At 33.8% G+C, this 17,779-nt stretch overlaps 2 protein-coding genes across 2 annotated transcripts in view; both read left to right on the top strand.

Moving 5' to 3' along the window:
* Positions 1-57: 57 nt before the first annotated feature.
* Positions 58-6,052, top strand: LOC137246081 (UNC93-like protein MFSD11). Its single transcript, XM_067777178.1, has 5 exons — positions 58-153; positions 216-373; positions 447-904; positions 3,151-3,584; positions 5,903-6,052. The coding sequence occupies exons 1-5, from the start codon at positions 58-60 to the stop codon at positions 6,050-6,052; spliced, it is 1,296 nt and encodes a 431-aa protein (XP_067633279.1).
* Positions 6,053-14,544: 8,492 nt separating this feature from the next.
* Lac (Lachesin) overlaps positions 14,545-17,779 on the top strand; it is a 165,735-nt gene continuing 162,500 nt past the window's right edge. Inside the window, exon 1 of the mRNA XM_067774650.1 lies at positions 14,545-15,984. Coding sequence (XP_067630751.1) covers positions 15,420-15,984 — 565 coding nt within the window. The 5' untranslated portion in view covers positions 14,545-15,419. The remainder of the gene's footprint in view (positions 15,985-17,779) is intronic.

Below are 17,779 nucleotides of genomic sequence, written 5' to 3'. Positions count from 1 at the left end.
TGTTTTTGTATCATTCTCAATTCCGTAAACATTGTCTTTGTACTGTTTACATCAAACATGATTTCGTTGGATTCAAAATTAGTAAATATTTTGTTTGTAAGCGCTGCATTTTTTTTAATTTTCTTTGCATTTCAAACTACTGGCGATCTTCAGGTAAATGTCCACTCTATTATTTATCCAACGTGCTACAAAATTTGTGTTTTTTTTTTTTACAGAAAAAAATAACCGAGCAAGCGCAACTTACTATTAAAGGCGGCTTTGCAAGTTTGGGAATTTATTATTTCGTTTTTGCGGCAGCTTGTTGGTTCGTGCCAGCATTTGTTGTGGTGGTGGGCACAAAGTGGGCGCTAATTGCTGGCACCACTACATATGTGTAAGCAGCGATATAACCAATTTTTTTCTTTTAAACTTAACCTGCGTCATTATCATCTTTGAATTAATTTCAGAATATTTATAGTACTCTTCCTCTATCCCGTCGAATGGCTTTTATATATCATAAATATAACACTTGGAGCCGGCTCAGCTATCATTTATATAACGCAGGGTAATTATATAGCGCGAAATAGTGAAATCGAAGGATTAACTAGCGCAACGCGGAATTCTGGCATATTCCTGATGGCCCAACAAGCAAGCTACTTGATTTGTGCCACTCTAATGTATTTTCAATACACGGACGATGCGGACTTCGAGGACACCGATCGATATATAATTATATCAATATTAACATTTATATGCTTAATTGGCCTGGCAATGTTATTCTTTTTGCGTTTACCACCAAGCAATCAAGCGATTGATGAGTCGAATAGCATGACATGCGCTGCTGTTTTTATTGCAGTCAAGGATAATATACTCCTTTTGCTTGAACGAGATATGATATTGCTAACGGTCATTTTCATATATACAGGTATGTGCCGTTTTGTGCTTGATTGCCAAATTAGACTATATCCGCAGTTGAGCGTGCTCGTAGTAGGCGGCGACTAGAATCCAAATCCTGGGTTGTACCATGTAGAAAGTTTCTACTAGAAACTGCTACCATTGAAAAAAGGAGGCAAAAAGCTTCGGATGAGAACTGTTTTCTGACGAGGAGAACGGTCAGCATTTTAAAAACTATGATTTCAGGGCATGTGCATAGAATGATCGGGCTATAGCTATAGCAGAAGCGATCCGCATCAATAACACAGGCCGACAAACTTTAATCAACATTCAGACCCAGAAACCAGACTATATATTTCCGAAGGTTTATGATGCGCTGAATCTAAATCTGGCCTCAGAATTGCTCTATCAGCTCTGGTTTTCGAGATATCCTAACCTTAAAAAGCAAAAAACACCGTTGTTGCCCATATTTGAGGTTATGTAGCCTTGCAGATGTTTTCTTTCACCATTTATTTATTTATTTATTTAAAATACACATATAAGACATAGTCTTTTACAGTGCCATATTTGCTATTATTCTTATTACTAGTACAAAGTAAGTTTAAAAGCTAGAAACAAAAATAGAAGTAACATTCAAACCATACAGCATATGTTCCATGGAGGTAAGTAAAAAAGAAAAAGAAAAAGTAAAATACAAAAGAATGTTCAAGAACAAAGGGTGCGATGTACAGCTAATTTGAAGCACTTAGGATTTGATTCTAATTTTACTTTATTAGGCAAAGCATTCCACAACTGCACAGCCCTAACGAAAAACATTCTCGATGTTACTGAATACTTAAAATACGGTACAATTAGATTGCAAGTACGGGATGATTGTGCGAAAGTAAGTTTTACAAAAAGGCATTCCGGCGTACGAGAAAAGATAATCTTATGTATAAATATTAGTAAACGACGGTCAAAGAATGCTGATAAACTGCATTCAAGAATAGTTTTTGAGAAGTTCGAAATATGATCATATTTCCGTTTAAGATAGATATATCTGGCACAATTATTAATCAGTAGTTGATATTTGAAAGAAGAAGACTTGTATTTAAAGACGCCATCCTTTAATTTTGGTGAAAGAAAACATCTGCAAGGCTACATAACCTCAAATTTGGGCAACAACGGTGTTTTTTGCTCTTTTAGGTTAGGATATCTCGAAAACCAAATCTGATAGAGCAATTTTGAGGCCAGATTTCGATTCATCGCATCAAAATCGTTCGAAAATATATAGTCTGGTTTCTGGGTTTGAGATGCTGTCGGCCTGTGTAATATTTACCCGAGCCTACGCTCCCCATTTACCATGTTCGAGGTTAAAATTATGCATCAAACTACTGGGTTGTATTCTAAAGACCTCTCTCTCCGAACAAAAATCACGCTCCACAAGTCGTGTTTGTCTAGAGAAGGTGAGATGGATCTTGAAGTGTTTAAGAGAAAATGTATCGCCCTCTCGATGACGCCGACGGCGAGTATGGAAGGATATATAATGCTGTATTTGCGCAAAGGCTTCGCTGGCTAGGTTATGTTATGCGAATGGACGTAAACGTTCCGGCCAAGAAAGTATGCCACTCGACACCATATTTTGACAGCAGATGAGGAAGACTTGACCTCAACATGTGCCCCCAATCGGTGTCAGTTATCGTGAAACAGGGTTAACTGGCGTGACGAATTGGTCAAAATCGCTTAGGCGGTATAACGATCTTGGTCATATCAAATCGTTACTTAATTGGTCGGGCTAGTACCTTAGTGGTGCTAATTTCCAGAACCTACCATATCAATAACAGGCAAAGGAGCGCCATCATCGATAATACTCCCCAAAACCTTCGGCCCACTTACGGACTATGTTGTTCCCCTTCCGCCTCCCGATTGTGGCAATGACGGAGGTAAAAAATATCAGTGTTGGTATCAAAAACCGACTCCGCTTCACTTGATAGGATAGATGCCAACATTACTCGTGGACGTAGATCGTTGATTGATAAACCGATGTTCAAATATCCAAGAGGTCGGTAACTCATGAGTTGATGAATAAATAACTGACCTTTGGATCGGCTGAAGAATGGGGAAGAGATAAAAAATTTATTCGGAGGGCTAACTTGGTGACGGATACCAAACGTAGGTTGATTTTCTCCCATCGGCTAGGGTGTAATTATTTTTGGCGCCTAATTAAAACTGATTTATGCTTAAATATAATATTTTGCATTTTTTTTCGTTAGTATACAATCTATTAATATTTCACAGGGGTCGTACAAGCTTTCTATAGTGGTGTTTATGGTCCTGCATTGTCGGATACAAAAGGCTTGGATATGGAATCGTCAGAAGTATTAAATTTGGGTTATATTTTCAAAGGTTGTGGCGGGTTTTTAGGCGCAGCAATCTTTGCCGTTTTAGGTGATTTAACCATACGCTGGGGTCGTGACGTTTTCATGTACATGGCTGGCGTTTTTCATCTGTTGGCTTTCATTCTTATCTTCCTCAATGTACCAAATTCAGCTACATTTGGTCAAAGCAATGAAAGTTCCGTAATCCATCCGCCCAATTTAAGTGTGGCAATGACTTGCAGTTTTTTCTACGGTTTTGGTGCATCATTTTATACCGTACATATCTATAGTATGTTGGCGGGTTCATTTATGGCAGAGTCAACCGCTGGTTTCGCGATTTATAAATTCTTTCAGGTAAGTCAAAATCAATAATAATAACAATCATAATTGAGAAAAATTTGCAAAATTTTGAGTGTAATGTTGATCTTTAAAAGCAGTAAGCGCACCCTCAACAACGTTTCCAACAGCATGTTAAAATGACCAAATAAATTTCAGAAAAATAAAAAAATTGTTTATCAGAAAAAGCTTCTACGGAATTTTCATGCCTCATTTATATGATCGGTTTATCTCATCAGCTGATTTTATTTTTTTCATTGCATGGTCGATGGGATTGCCAAAAGGAGATGGCAAACTCAAAATGAAACCAACACAACGGCAACATTTTCTGATAAGTTTTATTTTTTCATTCCATTCCATTCGTCAACACCAACACGCTGATTTTCACAATCTGAACTAACGTATTTTGTTGTTATACAGATGAGCCAACCATATAGTTGAACCATGGGCATTTTTAAGCTTTTTGAAAATATTTTTTTTTTATTTTAAAGTAAACATGAGACTCTTTTAAAACAATTTTGGTTAGATTTTCTGAAACATTTTCGGGATTTTCTGAAAAATATTTACGCTTCTGTAGTCAATTCAAGCTTAGTTATATATTATTTCAACTAAATAGATGTAATTATTTAAAAAAAAAAAAAGCTCATCTTTGAATTCAAGCTTTTCTAATCCATTTTTTCGCACTTTTTATAAAAACACTTTCCCTTTTCCAAGCTTTCCTGGAGTAATTTGTCATTTCCTGAATTATATTTAAGCTTTTCAAAAATACTCCTGAGGTTTCTGGAAAACGTTTTTGTTTTACTGAAATTTGTTTGTGATTTGAATGAAAGCGAAAATATAAAATAGGCATATCCGTAGAAGTAAAGTAAAAGAAAAATAGGGCAGTTATAACGGGACTCACCGTTTTTTTTCTATTATAATAAAATGACACATAAAATAATCCTAAATTGATCCTGTAATTGTCCGAAATCGGTTTCGAAATTATCCAGAAGCTGGTCCGAAATCATACCTTAAATAATCCTGAAGTGATCAAGAAATGGTTCCATATTTTTTTCCGGAAATTGTCTAAACATTTTTCGGAAAATAATCCCGCAGCGATTCTATAACAGTCCTAAAATGATTTGAAATAGTGTCGAAATTATTTTAGAATAGTTCAGAAGTGGTTATTGAACGATCCGGTATGTCTTTCTCTGATTAAAAAAGAATAAGCCCCGTTTATGCGGCCCTTTTCTTTCTTTTACTTTACTTTTGCGAATATGGTAATAAGTTTCGCTTTCAATAATTCTTAATACAAGTCCCGTTTTACGGTCGATAATTCATTTAAGCTTTCCTTTTTACTGAATTTTATCTAAGTTTTTCTGAATTATTTTTGAGATTTGCTGAAATACATGAAAGCTTTTGTTAAGTCATTTAAAAGCTTTTCTGAAATGAAACTAAACTATTCAGAAATAGGTTTAAGCTTTGGTAAAATGAGTTCAAGCTTTTTTGAAATGAATTTGTTTTGCTGGAACAAATATGGGCCCGTATCGTGTTTTACGATCACGGATGAAAAACCAATTCCACTCAAATGATCATATATATTATTTTTAATTGCTGTTTTTATGTACGGGCCCCTTTTTCGCTCTTATTTGGAATCCAAATCTATAAATAAAGTTTTGGTTGTAAAGGTGGAGATTCGGGCTATTAGTGAGCTTTGGGCAATTTTGATCGTAGTGTTTTTGTTTAGCTATATTTTATTAAAATAATTTGTTAAAAATAAACGATTGTGAGCACACAAAGAAATCTATTTGTACTATGGCACCATTGTGAATATTTGCACTGCACTACCGGTAGTTGCTCCCATACGCCAGATGGCAGCGCAAGCTGTAAGTATTAATTCACTGATAGAACAGCTGATTTATGTTGATATTTGATAAGAGACGTTTATATTGGTTGCGCAAGATGCGCACGGGTCCGGCTCGTAAATATGAATCTGTCAAACAATTTATAAAAATATTAGAATAACATGCATCTAATGAGTACGTATGATACTAGTAAACATATGCAATTCAAAGGAATCACCATTTGAGAGCTATTGTGATTTAAAAAAAAAGTTCAATCATGGATCGTATAATACGATACGGGCCCTGATATTTTCTGAAAGAAATGTTTGATGAACAAGAAAAAAAAATTGAGCTGTTCTGAATTTCATTCAAGTTCTGGAAGTTTTAAGGCTTTTCTTAAGTAATTAAAGCTTTCATTAAAAATCGTTTTCTGCATATTTTTTTTTTTTTTTTGTAATAATCTCTATAACACTACATCTTCATACGAATATTTTTTATCCTTTATTCTTTCAGTGTTTGGCATGCGCTCTGTCATATTTATATTCAAGATTCGTCAGTTTATATATTCAAATGGGTATACTGATCGTGATTTTAATAGCAGCGGTGGTTTGTTTTGGTATTGTCGAACGTGGACCCAAAGAGAAAAACCGCGCCGAAACTTAACGCATTATTTTTTTCTGTAAATGTGCGCACAATTTGTATGTGTCAATTGTATGACAAAATCCCAATAATGATTATTGATATGAAATGAAATGAAATCTTATATTTGGGAAATTTAAAAGTTAACAGAAACCGAAAGGTTTTGACCTCATACAAAAATGGTTAAAATACGTTAACTCGTTCAGAGGGCACAAAAATCGGTTTTTTTTTCACATTTTTTTTAAATATCTCATTTACAGAAGACAAATTTTCTACAACTTTTGTCTACATGGTTTTTATACAGTATTCGAGATATACGTGGTGTTTCACTGTGCAGATACTACCTAAAATAATTTTTACTTGGAAAAGTCAAAAAGTTATCTTGCGTCATAGCGTGTCAAATATTAGCATTTTCCTTATACTTTGTTTTTAAAAACTTCATATTTCGCAAAAAATTGCGCATTTAAAGAGTGGAATTATCATCATAACTTCTGAACCTTCTAGTGGCAATGTTTCAGGTGGCATTGGAAAATCTCTTGTTATTTCTACAGCAAGAAAGCCTACTAAAATTTTATTTTTGAAATCGATGTAAAAAAGATTTTTGGATAAGATAAGCAATGTTAAATTTTTGCGAAAGGTTGATTCCATGAATATTTTTTCAAAAATTTTGTAGGAAAAACTGCTAAGTACTAGAAATAGTTCCTCTACCAAAAATTTAGAAGTTTGTGCTTAAAGTATAGAGTTCTACGATTTAATTACGTCAAAAATTGTTAAAATATCTTTACCAGTTCAGAAGCTATGATCAATAGAAGAAATAACAGTATGAAATTTTTTTTTTTAAAAACAAAGTATATGGAAAATGCTAATATTTCACCCTTTATGAAACAAGTAACTATTTGAGTTATCCAAGTAAATATTGTTTAAGGTGGTCCGCTTTAAAAATTTGGTCCCCATAGTGAAACAGCGTGCGCTCAGTACCCTCTATCTCGAAAATAATTGAACGTATGTATAAATAAAATAATTAAAAAAACAATTTTTAAGTTAAACGGTTTTATTGAAAACAATACTTATATGAAGTAATAATAACACTAAAAGCTAGATAATAATTAGATAGGTCCTAGGTAAATTTCTAAAAATGTAAGGCGTAGCATAACCTGATTAAGATTCAGTTGGTCTTACTTATGACTATCAATAGAAATTTTACGCGTCCAACGTTTTTATTTAATTGTCTGATCAACACCCTAGATTGATGAGGAGTGTGATGACTAGTATCTACCCAATTATTATCTAGCTTTTAGTATTATTATTACTTCATGCAAGTATTGTTTTCAATAAGACCGTTTAACGTAAACTTTTTTTTTTTCTAGGTTTTAGTCTTTATTTAATTGCCTATTATTTCTCATTCTATTTAGTTCATTTAGTGACTCATTATTACAAGGACTCTTTCCTGACAATTTGTTACAATCTAAGTCCTCAATACATAATCCTTCCAAAGACTTTACTGGACTCTGCGCCACGTATGCTTGTCCCTCCTCGAACTACAAAATATTTTGATGTCATTTCTGTATGTAATATTTGTTCCAAATATTAGCCAAGTCGGACCACAAATACGATTTTCTTGAATATATCGATCCTTGCGCCACCTAGCGTCGATTTTTTCACAGGCCGCTTTCTATTCATTTATTTATTATGTGTTCCAAATATGAGCCAAATCGGACCACAAATACGATTTTTTTAATATCTCGAACCTTGCGCCACCTAGCGTCCATTTTTTCACAGGCCGCTTTCTGTTCGTGTTCCAAATATGAACCAAATCGGCCACAAATACGATTTTTTGAAATATTTCGATCCATGCGCCACCTATCGGAGTTTTTTTTCTCTTATTATTGCATTGTCATCGGGTTCTGAACTATATTCCAAGTTTCAAGCTTGTGGCTTATCGGGAAGTTACATAAATTTCAATTACAAAATTCGTTCACAACGGCCGTGCAGCCGCTAAATAAAACTGTTTATAAAACGTTTCAGACAAAAGTTGGAGAATTTTGTCTTCTATAATATTGACAATAAATACAAATAGCGTAAACCCCAAAACCCCAAAGTAAACGATATATTTGCAAAAAATTTCCAAAAATCGATTTTGTGACACTGACCTCAATTTTTGACAGGTGCGGACACCTTACAATATGTAGGTTTTGAGGCAAGATCGAGGATGTCAAAATAAAAGTTTAAGCTGGGTATCTCGAATTCCGAGGTGAAGCTACTAAAATGACTGGACTATAGTCTTTTCGCTTTGAAAATATCAGTTATTTTTTTAACTGAAAATATTTTTAGTTTTTATTATTTTTATTTTTTACGTTTAAATTAATTTAAAATTTAATTTTTTGTTATAAAATATATTAGTGTAGTGAAAATACAAATCGAAGCCTAGCTTTTCATTAAAATATATCGTTAGCTTAATTCACAATCAACAGATTTTTCGTAACTGGCTTTAAAATATACCCCAGGTAAAATGTGAAAGTGTTACAACCAACAGCAAGGAAATTACGCTACTTATAAAAATCAATTTCTGCATGTGGTGAATGTGTTTGTTAGCTTTTTCGTAAATTAAGCTAACGATATGTATCTATGTTACAGCCAATTTTTAAGCAAATTTTATAGTTTATCTTAAGTTTCAAACCTTTATTATTGTTTAACAAACAATTAAATTAAGAATTCATGAGCTTAAAACTTAAAAATTTTCTTCAAATTGAAAAACCTTATTTCTAAAATTTTGATGTTGCTTTACCCGCGGTGCGACCCAGGGCAGGGTGTGGCAGGCGGAGCACGCTACCATCACACCACGGTGGCACTTACTAACCGAACGTCAATTGGGCTTACATCAAATATGCTGGCACACATTAAACATTATATACTTTATTATTTTGTTTTATTAAACGCACTTTCACCAAATTTTATTTTTTATAATTTATTTAATTTATAGTTTTTAACTTCGCTTTGCAAATAGAAATGAAAATAGTATTCACAAAACTGATTCTCAATTCTTTCAGTTGCAGCTCCAGTGTTGTCACTCTACCACTATAGTGGTAGATCTACCACTATTTAGGCTAAAATCCGGATCTACCACTCCTAACAATTTTTTTTTTAAATCTACCACTTTTTTATTTGCCTGCATTTGACTATGTTCTTTAAGTTGCTCACAATGACCTAAAATTAAGGTTTTTAAGTACGTTGAAAATTAAGCGTATAGTACACTCTGTATAAGTTTTTCAAATTTTCACCAAAGAAATTCGTGCCAAAAACTTTGTAATAATCTGATTTTTGGACTGCTGAGTGGAATATCGCCGTATCTCTGCCGCCGTTTCGAAAACGTCCTATCCCAGAAAATTTTGGAATAACGCCCTATTTCAGAACTTGTTTCAAAAACGCTCTATCCCAGCTTAAATTTAATAAATTTGTGACATAAGCTGGGACATTTATGAAAAACATTTTGGGCGTTTTTCAATCGAGTTCTGAGATAGGTCGTTTTTAAAAGAAAAACTGAAATATGGTGTTTTTGAAAAACATTCTCAGATAGGGCGTTCTCGAACTGGCAGCCGAGATACGAGCGATATTCCACTCAGCCGTCGATTGCAGTATCCGATGGATGCCTTCGATATCACGGATGTAAGTTGTAAGATTTAAAAAATAAATTGTTTTAATGCAGAAGTCTATTTAATTAGATTCGGGCTATTGGTATTCGTTGGATACCATTGAAGTAATTTGTTATTTTAAGGTTTCTTAGTAGTATTATTATATGTTTGAACTATGTGTTATGAAAAATGGAACATTTGGAGACTGTAAATTAACTTTAGTCGTATCCACACATGGTTTGTTAAAGTTCTTGGTCGGTAGTTTGCATTTGATTATCAATTTCAGCTGTTAAGGTTTTTGTTTTAAGACTAGTTCTTTGATACTTATTCAAATAGCTTATTAAAAAAACGCCTAAAACTACCAACTACTAACTTCAGAATTAAAAACTAGGTGAGAGTCCCACTATTATTTAATTATATTTTTTATTTGATAAGGTCTAAAGTCTATACAGTATACACATACTCTTCATACAGATGATTATATGTTGTTAATGCACTTGAAGTTGTTATGTTCGTTTTAATGGTTGAATAATAATAATTTGAAAAAAATAAAAAATGGTTTTAATGTTTTTGAAAATTCTACCCCTATTTTTAGGAGATCTACCACCCTTTTATTTTGAAAATCTACCACTAAATAGATTTTAGAAGTGACAACACTGCAGCTCAGCTCATTCTCAATTTCTTATCTCGCATGTAGTTGCCACACTTAATTGTTTCGAACAATACTTGTAAAAATGTTTGATATAACATTTTAAATAGAGAACTTTTAAGTTATAGAAAAGTAAAGAATCAAATCGCTAGAACAATTCACCACTGGAGTAACCATACATGTAATTCAGCAAGTTTAATTTTCGTAACAAGTAATTTTCGTTTAAGTTGAAATGATTCCAAAACAACCCAAACTTTTATGTTGTCGGAAACATTAACATTAAAAAAAAGGATGTTTTTTTATTATCTTATTAAATTCGTTCGCGTGAGTGAAAATGCGTGAAAACTTGAACAAAATGTTACTAACTTTGGAAAAATCTTGTTCGTTCAAACAAAACTTTTGCAACAAGAGGGCACAATTTTGCATTTCGCTTGGAGAAGTTGCAAAATTGTACCCGATAAATAGGTGTCCAGGTATCTCATAATTTTTTGCACAGTAAATTCAAAAAACGGGTTTTCGTTTTGTATTGATAACTGAAAAACTAGTTTTTTGTTGTTTTCCCATTTTGTGTGTTTTTCGATTTGGTGGTTTTCTTATTTTGGTATTTTTTTTTAACAAGTGGCACCATCGTCATAAGTACAAAGTAGAGAGTGCAGTGAGAGTAAAATTGCTTTTGAAATTTTCTCATGTATTGACTGTTGATCGCTGTTGAAATGACCAGTGAGATCAGTAGTGTTAACAAAAAAATCAGTTAGATTGACCAGGAATATATCAATTTTACAGAATTTTGTTAACTTAAGAGCGACAATTTCTCTTCTGTTGAAATGACTAAACTAATTTGTTCCTTTGACAAAGAACTCGGTCGAATTAACCGTAGTTCGATCAATTTCACCGAATCTCCGTTAAGTCAAGAACAACAGAACCGATTTGTTGATTTTACTAGCACCATTTCTTTCAGTGCAATTATTATGTTTTCCTGAGAGAAATTGAAAAGAAAGAAAGAAACATTTACTGGCACATTGCGATGGTACCATTTCCAAAACCGCCACGAATTCATCATAAGGTAATTTCGTAATGTTATCAAAGGTTTGACCGAGATTCGAACCGCGATTCACACGGTGAAACTTACGGTTGCCTTAACCACTAGGCTAGTTACGAAATTGCCTGATGATGAATTCGTGGTGGGTTTCGAAATGGTACCATCGCACTATGCCAATAAATTGTTTTTTCTTTCTTTTCAGTTTCTCTCAGGAAAACATAATAATTGAACATTCAATTATTATAAGCCAGTGTTAAGCTCATGAATTCTTAATAATAAGTATAAATTGAAGACACCTTAAAACAAACAAGCAATTAAATATTTGAGCAATAACGAGACAAACTGGTGGAGTAATTATCGAATATTATTTTTATTTTTCATTATTTATTTTAAACCCAAATTCATTCAAAATCTAAAATCATGTTTTTTGCTAAGTCTTTGGTTTTCTACGAGCATTTACTTGTTCAATTTTAAAAAATTAGCAAAAAATTATAAATGAAACTTTAAATTCGTAATTTTTTGCAAAGTGTGCAATTTTCTGTGGGATAACTCAAGCAAAGTATATGGAAAATGCTAATATTTGAACCTTGATAGATGTTAATGATTTTAGTTGTCCAATTACCTAGTTGTTTAAGGTGACCCACTTTGTGCCACTGTTCTCCAAGAAAAATATAAAACTCCACAGAAAAAATTATAATTTTCGAGACAAATACAAAAACTCAAAAGATAGATATTTTCCGAGCGAAATAAAAACTAAATAACAACTACCTTTTCCAAGTGATATAAAAAATCATTTTAATTACTGTTATTATTGGGCCTCGATTTACGACAATCATTATTTAGATCTATTGTGCTTGACCTTTCAGCATATTACTGTATGTAGAGGCTTTCAATATATTGAAGTACCTCTCAAGTTTTACTCCATAATAGAGAATGTGAATTGGCGTTTCATCCGGCGACAGATTTGTGTATCGTAGATTACAGTGTCCCGTATAGTACCCAGTGAGGGTTTGAACCTCCTTTCTGCTTAAATTAATGGCTTTCGCTGATATTCTCGTTAATGGGAGTATAAACAAGTTGGTCTGCCTTTGCCTTGGGCATCCAATTCAGTGTCGTCTGAGCTGCTTTGTTTCCCAGTTACTTATGGTTCCTCTAGTGTGTGCCTCTGTGAGTTCACAGAAGAGTTCTGGACCATAGAATGCTGCTTAAGCAACCTGCTTGGCCTGTGCTTGTTATTTCACGAGCGAAAGGAAAAATTAAAAAAAAAAAACTCATAAAGTGATTTTCGAAAAAAAAAACGTTTTTGCCAAACAAAATTAAAAACTGAAAAAATAATAACTATTATTTTCTGAGCAAAAAGTCTTTGTTCCGCACGAGAATTGCATTGCTTACATTACAAAAAGAGCCCCGCTTTCCGTCTCATTCTGTATCCCATTCTCTTCTACTTTATCTTCCATTCTTCTTTCTATCTTGTTCATCGCTTATTTTATTTATCTTTCTCCCTAGCCCACTCCAAATCCAACTTCCGCTTCCAATCCCACTCTTACTCCATTCTTACTTCCAATATCATTCCCACTCTCACACCAACTCCTACTCATACTAAGGACCACCTCAATTTCCTCATATATGGAATCTCAATATGTGTATCTCCTTGCCTCTCCCTTCTCCTCCCCATGTTTGATCTCTGTCTCTCCGTTGCTACCCCCTTTCACTACCCCGATTTTTATCTCGCCTTCTCACATTAATTCCTTTCCTTTCAAATTCCTATATTATTTCTCATCTTTCCATCTCTAGGTTTCGCTTACCACTCTCGTTTTCTCCGTCTCCAACTTGAACTAATGTGCCTTAATTTCCTTTTTCCTATGGTTTTTTGTATATTTCTTCATTTCCCTTGCGTCCTTCGTCTTAACCACCACCCCTTGTTAAAACCCTCGTTGACATATTGTGAAAACTTTTTTGTATATTTCTTCATTTCCCTTGCGTCCTTCGTCTTAACCACCACCCCTTGTTAAAACCCTCATTGACATATTGTGAAAACTCATTCTGGGATCACCCTGTTCCACATTTTGGTCTATATCTCAGAAATGAGTCCACATATGGAACTTAAAAAAACTTTACGAAGCTAACGTAGCTTTGGTCTTAAAAATCATTCCTTCCGTTTCTTGAGTATAAAGATACCAACAGATTTTGCATTCGCTTTAATATGTAAGATTAACCTACATATTCGAAAGGCTTACTAAATGATACATTTCTAATCGCATCATCCTGGTCCACTTTCCGGGAAGAATGAGTCCCAAATATTAAGCTTGTCGTAAGCTTGTTGAAAAGGAACCCTTGTAGGAAATTGCATGCAAATCGCTCATAAACAGGATTTTTTCGAATAGGTCGGCCACTGGTTCATTTCCCGGAAAGAAAAGTTTCTCAAATATTAAGTCAGTCAAAGAGGTACCCCTGTACCGAATTGCAAGCAAGTAGCACCATAAATATAATTTCTTAGAATAGATTGGTCTCTGGTTCACTTCCTGGAATGAAAAGCTTCTCAAATATTAACTTGGCCAAAGAGGTACCCCTGTACCGAATTTCAAGCAAATCGCGCCATAAATTAGATTTTTTGGAAACTTCCCGAAAAGATAAGAAAGAAATCGGACCTCAAATCCCCTTCAATACACAGTTCAGTCTTTTAGGAGGGGTTCAGTCATAAACACAGTAGAAATATACATATGTTAAAATTTTCTGAATAAATTACTCAAAAATAATTACTTAACAACGATATTTATAATAAAATTATAACTGTGACGATCCCTGAGAGTACCAATGAAACAAATCGAATTTTACGTGATGCATGTCGAACTTTACAACGAAAATGTAAGCTGGTCACCTTAAATTTGCTTACCTGTATTTCATGGCTTAAATCACCAATTTGTTTGCAGCAAGTCACGATTATTTTACACACACATCACACAAACACAAAGCCAATGAGACCAAAAAGCGTTGTGAAAACTCACCAACGAAGGCATATTTCAATTCACTCTGCACTGCGCCATCTTTATTGTTGAAATATTTGAAAAGTTAACGAACAAAAGAACGACATATACACTAACTCACACATGCAAACAAACGAGCGCCGCCAAGTTAATGTATGCATTTACGGATTTGTGTTGCACCTTTGCTTATGGCGCGCTCATTCGCTGTGCAACAGTCAACGTTTGTGGACGTACGTAAAAGTTTAAACGGATGTTGGTTGGTTTGAATGAGAGTTAACGCTATTTTCGGTATACAAATACATGCAAACAAATTAAACTGGGCTTATAGTTAAAAAAAGGTGTTAATACCAAAGTATAAAAACAAAAGATTGTGCGTATGTGCATTTGTTAGTTTACTTGAAAATAAAAGCAAAATTAAGCTACACAAAGAGAAGTGTGCTCATAAACCCGAAACGAGGCTTATAAGAAATTTTACGTTAGTGTTATGCTCTCTTTAGTTGTTGTAGAACAATAAAGCGGTGCTTGCTGAGCATTAAAGGTGAAAATCGGTAAACAGCATCCAAAACGCCGTAAAGTCGAAAACAGAAAAGTCAAAGGGAGAGACCCACTGACTAACACAAATCATTATATACTCGTATGTGTATATTTCGTGTACTTCGTGCTTAAATCGTGTGAATGCAAAGTGATCGCCAAAAGTCAGACTCAATATTCTCACTTCTACTTGTAGTACCAGCTAGCAACAGTTACAGTACGTCTACGAGCTAAAAAGCAGCAAACCGCCAGCTTGTAGTATCTTAAAAGATATTTTTTATTCATAAAATAATTAGCTGAATTGCAATACTATATACCTAGATATATACACACTTGTCTATTTAGGGTGTGGTGCACAACAATTTGCTAAAGTAAAAATTCAATAATTAAAACTAAAAGAAAAAATTAAATAAATAATATATGAAAACGAACAACAAAATACATTTCTCTGTGGGGAAAAACTAGTTTTGCCTTTTAAAGAGTGTACTCAAGAGTGTACTTAGTGCGAAATAAAAAATATAAACAAAAAAAAACAATTACATACTTCACAGCCAATACAATGTCCTCCTCATCCATATACAACACCTTGAATAGTGGCACTGCCGCCTCCACCGCCATTATTTTTTGCTTGTGGGCGCTATTGGCGGGTAGTGCGCATGCGCAACGTACTCCAACAATTTCCTACATTACACAAGAACAAATTAAGGATATTGGTGGTACTGTCGAATTTGATTGTTCGGTACAGTACGCTAGTGATTATCAGGTTTTATGGTCAAAGACCGATGTTGATCCTGTCTTTCTATCGACTGGTTCAACGTTAGTTATTAAAGATTCACGTTTTTCGCTACGTTATGATCCCAATTCTTCCACATATAAATTACAAATTAAGGACATACAAGAGACTGATGCAGGCACTTACACCTGTCAAGTGGTCATCTCAGTTGTACACAAAGTTAGTGCCAATGTGAAATTGTCGGTGCGTCGTCCACCCGTCATCTCTGATAATTCGACGCAATCGGTGGTGGCGAGCGAAGGCAGTGAAGTGCAGATGGAATGTTATGCCAGCGGTTATCCAACGCCAACAATTACATGGCGTCGCGAAAATAATGCTATTTTGCCAACAGGTAAGTTTGTAGAAAAAATGTTTTCTTTTAATTGAAGAAATAAATTATTTTTAAGACTGTGGGCTCAAGCTCCTGGCATTGAGAATTTTTTTTGTAATATTTGTATTAATTTTTGTGGAGATTTTCACTTTTAACACAACACTTTATTATAATTGAATTTTTTTTGTGAAATCATTGTTGCTGAATTTTTTTATAACTAAATTATTTGTTTTATTTTTTTGTTTTTTTTTGTCAAATCATTGTTGATGAAGTTTTTTATAACTAAATTCTTTCTTCATAACTTATTTGGTTTGATCTAATATTTTTTCTTAAAATTATAAAGTTTTTTAGTTTTTTTGAGAAATTATTGTTGATAATTTTTTTCTAATTCAAAAGCTTTTTTTGGTTTTGCTTGTGATAAGTTACAAAACGATGAATTGTTTAATGATTTGTTTTTGTTAGTTTTTTTTGTGATTATTTCTCTCATGAAATTTTTTTGTAATACATTTTTTCTATGATAACTATTTTTATAACAAATTGTTTTCCACATTTTTATTTAGAAAGTGGCTAGTCATCCAGAAAAAGAAATTTTTATCGTCCAAAATAAAATAAATCGAAGAAAACCAATAACCACAAAAAACATAAAAAAATCGGAAATTTTTGCATTGAATTTTCTAGACTAATAGGACAGCCTTTTAAATTAAATTTTCTTTAAGTCCAATTTAAAAAAAATTCAGTAATTAAAAAAGAAAATTCTAACCAAAAATCCGAACCCGTAATCTTGTAAATAAACACCCCAACAAAACAACAACAATTACTTTTGTTTTTTAATTCATGTGAAAATTGGCAAATTTCGCTCACTTTTCTTTGTATTTGCATTGGCATATAACGCTATAAGCGAGTGTTGAATTCGTAGCAGCCAAAAAGTAGTTCATTTTTGCTATTGTTAAACAGTTAGTTCGCCTACTTTGTTATTAATGAATAATTCATAATTTCAGCACAATCTGAGATCTGACTCATTTTCTTAAGAATTTTTAATAAGTTTAGATGACAAGACAAAACGAGGCCATTTAACAATTTTAATTAAAGTTAAGGGCGGCGTAATTGTCATGAATAGTGTAGCTTTAGTGTTAGTTATTTAATAATATTTACATAAATTATGTCCATATGTGTGTAGGTATGTACGTATATATGTAGCGAAATATGTCTTTAACTACTACTACAAAATACCTAAATTTCGAATGCGCTCACTAAATGACACTGAACTCTCCCTCTCAACTAGACAAGAAAAACAATATTGATAGAAGAGTAGAATACTACTCGTGTAATAGAATAGTTAGCAGGTACTGGGACCTAACATCGAAGCTTATGATGTGTCTCTACACAGCGGTTATAAGACCCATTCTAGCGCACGGAGCATTGGTGTAGTGGTCGGCTGGACAAGGAATATACATCTAGAGACTAAATAAAATACAGCGCGAGGCATGCGCGGGGCTAACAGGGGTACTTGGGTCGTATCCAATGGATGCGCTAAATATTATCCCTAACCAGCTACCATTGGACCTCTACATACGTATGGAAGCTTCTATCTCAGCTCAGACTTGGGACTATAGAATTTTGAACGATAGGCCGGATGATCACAGCGGTATTCTAAGAATGCTCCCAAAAGTGGATGCGACAACAGATTACCTATCATTCACATTGAGGAATTCCTCACTCTACACTGATGCGTTCAAAATGGGCAGCGTTGTTAGTGCGGGGTTTTCTTCGAACAGGTAAAAGTGGCAATTTCCATCCGTCTCCCAAACTCAGTTAT

The sequence above is a fragment of the Eurosta solidaginis genome, chromosome 3, assembly GCF_040869045.1.
Source record: "Eurosta solidaginis isolate ZX-2024a chromosome 3, ASM4086904v1, whole genome shotgun sequence".
In the NCBI taxonomy this organism is placed as follows: domain Eukaryota; kingdom Metazoa; phylum Arthropoda; class Insecta; order Diptera; family Tephritidae; genus Eurosta; species Eurosta solidaginis.
The sequence above is the reverse complement of the archived record's forward strand: the minus strand, read 5'-3'. Positions and strand labels throughout refer to the sequence as shown.

Coding starts and splice junctions, on each gene's coding strand:
- LOC137246081 (XM_067777178.1), top strand. CDS start 58: ATGATTTCGTTGGATTCAAAATTAGTAAATATTTTGTTTGTAAGCGCT. Junction 374..446: donor GCTGGCACCACTACATATGT/GTAAGCAGCGAT, acceptor AATTAATTTCAG/AATATTTATAGTACTCTTCC. Junction 905..3,150: donor GGTCATTTTCATATATACAG/GTATGTGCCGTT, acceptor AATATTTCACAG/GGGTCGTACAAGCTTTCTAT.